General features: G+C 33.2%; 1 protein-coding gene across 10 annotated transcripts in view; it reads right to left on the reverse strand.

Moving 5' to 3' along the window:
- The window catches only part of LOC107005134 (chaperone protein dnaJ 1, mitochondrial), a 22,919-nt gene that overhangs the window by 1,955 nt on the left and 13,001 nt on the right, over window positions 1-7,963 (reverse strand). For 7 of the 10 annotated variants that reach the window (XR_001454893.2, XR_001454891.2, XM_015203719.2 and 4 more), the window contains exons 16-19: window positions 7,237-7,293; window positions 5,719-5,767; window positions 5,564-5,633; window positions 247-336 (exon numbers count right to left, since the gene is read on the reverse strand). Coding sequence is in view for 7 of the 10 variants with exons in the window: in XM_015203719.2 (XP_015059205.1) it covers window positions 247-336; window positions 5,564-5,633; window positions 5,719-5,767; window positions 7,237-7,293 (266 nt within the window). In the remaining 3 variants the exon portion in view is untranslated. Of the gene's footprint in view, window positions 1-241; window positions 337-471; window positions 811-5,563; window positions 5,634-5,718; window positions 5,768-7,236; window positions 7,314-7,963 lie in introns of those variants that run through there. The other 3 variants (XR_003576928.1, XM_015204166.2, XM_027914810.1) reach the window with 3 other exon arrangements.

Below are 7,963 nucleotides of genomic sequence, written 5' to 3' on the forward strand. Positions count from 1 at the left end.
GGGGGGGGGGGGCTAGAAAATAACTTATTGTAAATTATTTCAATTGACTATTAACAGTATGTACTTGTGGTGAACTTCTCAAATATTCATGGGAACATTCACATGCATCAAAGATAGCACAAATTTTCCAGTTATAGTCTTCTTAAATTAGTTAACAAAAAAGTTCAAAGAAAGCTGAGTAAGCAAATACTACTGACGGATCAGAGTCATGTCATGCCTTCAAAGACAATAAAGAATAAAACTTACAAATTTACTTCTCCATCCATGTAATCTCCATTAACAACTTCCTCCTGTGCAAATTCTTCCATTATAGCACGCTGCCGTTCATTCAATGCTCTACAAAAAAAGAAGAAAAAAGAGCATCTGTGAAATTTATGCAGCAAACTCTAGTGGAAGTTCATGAGCAACATAAAAATAGAAAAATAAATGAAAAATGTTTGGTCAGAAGAATTTCTTCTGATAAGCTACTACCTTCATCCATAATACTTGATCTACTTTGTCAAATTCTCCAGAAAGCTTGATTTGGGAATTTCATATCATGATTTCACATTTTCTACTATATTAGAAGAGTGAGTAGGACATCAGGTATGAACATGTCTGTTAATGGTAAATTTTCTTATCAATTGAGGGTATTTCCATCATCTCAATTTGTTGCCCTATCTTCATCTCATTCCACGTGGTTGTGTAGCCAGCTTCATTATGCGTGGCATCCATGCGTGTTTTCCTATTGTTCTCCGCCATTGAAGATGAAGAGGCAGACAAAAGCATTTGCCTTCAAAACTTTTTCCCTTCCATCTTCTCCAACTGCAACTTTAAGGTAAAAAATCTCTCACTTCTTCATCTCCCTCCTCAATTTTTGTATTCGAAATCTTTAATTTTTAATCTTCATATGTTCTGAATATATTTACAATGCTTTCGTTTTATATTAAATTCAATGAACTTTGAATTTTAGAAGAATCGAAATTAAGGCCAACAATATGACAAATTAATTTTCAAAGAACCGTACATTTGGCTGAATAGATTTATAAAGCTTTGCTATTAGATTTAGTTTTCTTCACTTTGTTTCTGCTTTTAATTTGAAATTGCAGGTTGTGAATCTCTATTTGTAGGAGCATATTGTGATTTAGCTATCTTAGTTAGCATTCATGTTTATTAGAGAGTTTTGAGAGAAACATCAAACTTAACTTAACTAGCACTTCGACAATAGCTTTGTCGGCTATGGTCTCCGTCATCTAACACTTATTTACTATCATATGAAACATTAGAACTTTTCACTGGTGGAGATGAAGTCTTATACTAATAACATATGGAATTCTAATTGTTGTAATTATGCAGAATCATAGAGACCTAAAATTTAGCATCTCTGCACTAATACTTGAACCAAATAAACTATAGTACTACTAGGGCAACATAGGTTTTATAATCCTTGCAAGAACCTTGGTATGTCATAAAAGCATAAAAAGAAAAGAAATGAATTCTATTTAAAAAACTGATTCACCCAAAATTCATACTACTGCAACAAGATATAACAAAAACCAGGTAATTACAACTATCTTTCATCATGCTTCATTATTTCACTTTGTTACAAGTCTTCCGCACAAATCTCTTACCCCAACTATAAACATCTACATATTGACTTAGCCAAATATAAGCTTTCAATCGTCAACCGGAGTGAACGATGAATAACTTACATTTTTATTTCATTGACTGCTAAGCTTATAGGATGCCAATACAAATCCGTTTGTAGTAAACTTTTGAGGACTGCAACATCATAAACTACAATATGCGCACTTGCCTTCTCTCTCGTTTCTCCCTATTGCAGTCCTTACTTCTGTGTCTCGCCAACAATTTACTTAGTTATTGAATTAGGAGAATCAAATTGGTATTTGATATAGCCAAAACATTCACTCTTTCAATCTTCCCATAGTTTTTATATCGGAGTTGTTCACATTTTGATACTGTACAAAAGAATTGTTCAGAAGATTGTGAAAGATAGTGATATTATCTTTAATGGTTGAGCTAAGAAGAAGTAGGTGAATAAAGATCCACCAAGTGCAAGTGCAATATTAAAGTCGTGCCCTGCCTATAACAATAATGACGATGGAATTGAGACGTTTTAAATAAATAACTAGAGAATTAGCACATTTCAGAACTCACTAATACATCTAAAAAACCAGCTAACCCAAGAATTCCTTAAAGTACCATCCATATTTGAGCAATGACCTGATATCAACTATGTTTTGATGAGAGCATATAAAATTCCAGAAATTAGTTTTCACTTTTCACACATATGTGTAGACAATCTTAAACAAGCTATACCTCTTGTTTAGATATTGCCCCAGAAGAAATTGGATAAAAAGGTTCATTCATAGCATTAATCTCTCTGTCGTACTAATAGTTAGTAGTCTTGGAAGTGAATAGTGTGCTCGATGATTGAAGGACCTACCGACTTGCATTAACACAAGTACACAACAGAACTTTTAGTTCTTAGAGTTGGTCGAATAACTTTGCGCAACAGACTTACTAGATCTGCTCTTGATAAAAATTTGTACGGAACCAACCAAGTGTGACTGAAACGATGCTAAACATTGTTCAGTTTTTATTTTTAAGCTTTCCTACAATTATCTAAACTAATCTGCTATTTCTGATTGCTCTCTTTCAGGTTTCCTTTTGTCTTATTGTGATATTGTTCTCAAGTTTGTTCAACTTCCTTCACTTTTGTAAGTGAATAAAACTCAAGCCTTCCAGCAGTAAATTCAGAACAGTCATCAGATCACCTAATAAAAGAGACTAAAAGATATGTCTTTCACTACCTCTTCCTCCTTTCTTCTTTTTCCTCTTTTTTTCTTCTTATATGTGTTGCTCACTCGTAGGAGAAGGGCTAACAATTTTTTCATTTAATAATAAGATTCTTGAAAAGTTTATCTTCAGTGTGGGGAAAAAGAAATCTCTATCACTTGCTAAGATGATATCGTTCGTACATCAGACTATTCAAAGAAGATACAAGCATTCCTGGAAACTTCGTGGCATTACGTCAAATGCTTTGAAATAAAATGGACAACCATAACTACACCTTCGGAAAAAAATGGGCAACCACAAATACACCTTAATTTGTTGGTAATAGAAATTTTCAACTTCTCTTCTTTCACTATTCCCCTCTTCCCCTCTGCTTGGTCTTTGATCTTTTCTTTTAAAGATGAATTTCAAAGAGGCAATAATATTTTTCTTATCTATGTTATAAAATTAAAATGGCTGAAGGATCAAATTGTTTCGTAATTCCTCGCCCCCGCTGACCTCATCTCATATAAAGGTTTTAGTTATTATTCAACTTTGTTGGAACATCGTCAATTTCTTACTATAAGAAATTTAAAGTTCTAACACACTATTTCTCCAAGCACAACTGTACAATAACTTAACAACATAAAGAATTATCTTAAAACTGGATAATTGTCATCCGTTATGTCAATTACTTTTTATGCTTCATATGTACAGTGTCTCTTCACTTAATTATACTGCTACATTGCTAGAATAATCTTCTATTCCTATTCTCACATTTGATTTTTCAAAGTTTTTGCAGCAACGTAAACCTCAGCTTTCTACGTTATTGCACATGCACTGCCTATTATGAAAAGCTGGAATAATGTTGAACAAGAAGATTCATGATGCTTTAACTAACAAGGTAGTTCACTATCAACCATACTATCAACCATACTCCATTCTTACTCGCTGCACATCCACAGCTAAAAAACACTTCTTCTAACTGCAGGTATTTTATCAACTACACTGTTACATCAAGATGACAACCATCATTATTTATTCTGCTATTTTTGTATAAATATGTAAACAGAATAACAGTGCAATGGGTAAAAAAATGTGTCAAAATATTACTAACTTTTTCCCAATTGTCATAATTATCAATATTTGTGATAGTTATTACCCAATACATATTGGGCCCGTGCGCGCACGAGCAACCACGTCTGGTTTTAAATACAAAAATGACCCACAAGTTTATATTTGTAAAAAAACACAATTCCATATCTAGCAATCATTTATTGCATATGTACACAAAATTATAGGTTATATCATTTCCATCACATGTCTCTTTGGTAAATATTATTTGTTTACACAAAGCTATCTCGTGTCTGTCACATATCTCTTTAGTATTTCTTTACAAAAATGTTATTTTTGTTGGTAGGCAAGTATTAGGTAGTACACTATCACAATGTTATATTAAAGAGTCAGTACACTACAACTCCACTTTTTTATTTGACTAAAGTTCAATCAATAAATGTTGTATTTTTTTAGAAAAAACTTTGTCGTAGTGTGTTATACTTTTATGAATTTTTGCTTATTTGGTAAGATTGTATAAAGATTGGGGCAATTTTGATAATTTTCACACCTTGTGAAGTTTTTATGTTTATGGGTAAAAAAAAACAACAGAAAAATCCAAATTGCATGTCCAAACAGAACTTCAACTTCATCTCATTTCATGACTACACTTACATGGCCAAACGGTCCCCAAGTCTAATAATCAATAAAACCTTTTTTTGCGTGACTGAAATTCATCTAGGGCAGCCCTTTGGACCAATTGCAAAACCATTTTAAGTAGACAACTAGTGCCTAACCCCATAATGAGGATTTATATGCCTTAACACACATCTATCAGTACCTCAATATTACCAACACCTAGTAACTACTGATACCAGATTGGTTCAAACCCAAATAACAATATTTCAGAAAAAGTAAAATGTATCAATAAATGTAACAGTAACAAAACAAAAGAAAACACCAAGTGATTATAAACCTGTAGATGCATTCAATGTATAATTCGACTCCCAGATATTTTCATACCTAACAAATAGGTATTGCTTGTTTAAAGTTCATTTGGTGATACAAGGTTTCTTACCAGCTCAGATCAGGAAAGCTTGATTTCAGATTTTATTCAGCAGATCACTCAAGGATTGAGTCAACGCACTGGTTAAGAGAATGAATCTCCCTTCCTCTCATTTTGACACATTACTAACCGGTTATAAACTAAACACCAATTTCCTTAATGCTCACATGAGTAATTCCTACTATCCCTAATTCCTAAACATCTGCAGAATTTGAATAAAGATAAGCAGTTCGCACTTCACAAAGGAATCTCTCGGAGATATTAATGGTGCAATTACCTGGGGAATGTTCATGATCCCAAACAAAATATCTATTTACTTGTATGAACACATGCCATAGCAATGATTTGAAAGATTGGATGAGTTCACACAAATTATTCTTGTACATCAGATCAATGATCCTTTTTGAAGTCACTTGTAGCATTTTCTACCTGTTCTCATTTCCCATGAGGATGCAAGAGTGGCTCATTTGGTGCTTGACTTAATATAAATCAGTTCAGGTAGCATCTTTGAGTTTATTAGCTTAAAACCCAATTAAAGACATTTGGTATTTCCTCTAAGCAATGCAATTGTTAATATTGTCAATTTTGCCTAATTTTCTAATGAGTTCAGTGAACTGTAATAATTGATTTAGGATAAAAATGATCTGGAAAGGTGAGAGAGAAACATACGTTGGAAAGTCAATACGGAACCGCACATATTGATCTCCATGGTTCACCAGAAATCCACTCTTTGGCAAACCTAAGTATGACAGACAACAAGTCTGATTGCTCAGAAGGAAGCATATTAAACAGATTAGAATCCACTGTAACTAAAGCTATGATACCTTTGCCTCGGAGTACCACAAGTTGTCCAGGCTGAACACCCTTGGGTACCTAAAAAGACCAGAAATAGAAAATAGCAGTAAGGATTGGTAAAAGAGGGAGTTCAATGGTTCTAGCACATGATATGAAAAAAAACACCAAGGGGCAAGCACTTGAATGCTGCTGATTTTTCGGGCTACATATGAAACAGTAAAGCAACTTCCACAACTGAAAAAAGGCCTAACAGAAGAGATGGAAATGTCTTTTAATTGATGTTCAATCCCAACGCCAAGTCCAAGCTTGTTTACAAGCATTCAAGTAGCTTCACTAACAATCTTTCATCTCATCTCCCCTCTTTAGTTTGGATTAGAAAACAATTTGTTTTTGTTCAACAAGAACTGGTTTTCAATTACTTTATTTTTTAAAAATAGAAGTTTTTGTTAATTTTCAGAAAACTATGGATGGAATGAAATGGCTCTCTGTTTTAGGAGAATTGGTGTTAGGTTTGTCTTTTGCGAAAACATCACTACCTCTTTTTGTAAGGAAAAATTTCCATCCATGGATTTTGTAGAACAGCACTTTCTTGTTGAGACTTGAGAGTCTAACTCAAGACCTAGGGGTGTCAAAAATGAACTCAAACATAGGTAACCCGCCCAGAATTTGAAGGGTTGGGCTCAAGATAATTTAAATTGGGTTCAATCTCAACTCATTCAAGTCTAACCCATTTTAAAAGAATCCTCTATTGAGTCCAATTCAATCTCCAATTTCAACCCGTTTTAAAATTCTTTTAGATATGTTCCTATATTGAAGGTATGAATTATTATCTATTTAATATCTTTTAGGATTTATTTATCAATTTGTTACTTTTAAAAAAAAAAATCTTGAGTTGAAATTCAAATTGTGATTATAAAAGTTAAATATCACTATACTAAAATTATTGAGATTAAATGGGTCAAATTGGGTGGCTCAAGACCCGACCTGTTTTTTAGCCCATTTGAGCCCAAAGTAGACTTGGGCGGGTCAAAACCCAGCCCGATTTCTATTTCAACTCATTTTAATAACTCCAATTTCAACCCAACCAGCCCATTTGACACCCCTATCAAGACCCGAAAACTCTTTTTCAAGTTTCCAAATGGGGTAAAATTAATATATTAAAATTGTTAGGATCTTGTAGATATGATTAGGATCTTGTAAATATGGTATGCATCTGTTAGGATCAATTAGATTGACTTTCTTCTTATAATTATGATATAATCAGAGCATGTAGACTTTACTGTTTAAACCCTGTAAACCCCAAGAGTTTGAGCAAATAATAAAGCAGGCCACAACCTTGGGTGCAGACAACAAAATCACCACCATTCAGTCAAAAGATGATTGAAAGATCAACAATCAAAATGGAAAAGAAATTGAACACACATCCAATATCAAGGTGACACATAATTCACTATACTAATGGAAATTCAAATTTATTATCACGCCATGATATTAAAATAAATAAAAAAATATTAAAAGATAGATAAACCCAGTATAAAACGCCATACCTGTATATTTGTCTTTCCACATAGAGTTGGTACCTCAACTTTACCACCAAGGATAGCCTATTAAAAATCAATAAGGACTACTAAATTTTAAAATTCTACTTAAAGCCACAAAAGCATATGTAAAGAAGACAGAATATAAGAGCTTTAAGCATTTCTTTCAAGCCTTAAGCATTTAGTCTTCGGTGATGTTTACTTCTTTTGGTATTTTGCAAACCCATAACCTACAGTTTAAGGATTGGAGTTTATTCAATCAGGTTTCAAACATCTTTTTGTAGTACACATGCTGTCATGCCCCAGCTACACTGCGTGTATATTGTTTATGAGAAAGGTAGAAGGCAAGGTACATATTGCATATTTTGCCATGAAAGTGCCCCAGAATGCTACATATAACATCTTTTGTCTGCCAAATACTCGTTTTACTAACTGGTTAACTTTTACTTAATCAGTTAGTTGGTCTGTGCTAGCCATATGAAAGGTGGTAAACTATCATAGTTTAGATAAATGAAACTTAAAATAAATACTATGCATGATAGTGGCTTGGACAGCGAGAGATCCCTCCAGCTGCTTATTGTTCTAGTTTCTGAGTTATTTCCTGTCTAATATGCTCAACTACTACTTCTGCAGTAAACGACTCTATTTTTGTCGTCTTCTTTTTTTTTAACTTTTACCATTCAATGATCAGCCATCTTATAATATAGGCTGATAAACTAAGGGATGAATACTGATT

The sequence above is a fragment of the Solanum pennellii genome, chromosome 1 (assembly GCF_001406875.1).
Source record: "Solanum pennellii chromosome 1, SPENNV200".
NCBI lineage: Eukaryota > Viridiplantae > Streptophyta > Magnoliopsida > Solanales > Solanaceae > Solanum > Solanum pennellii.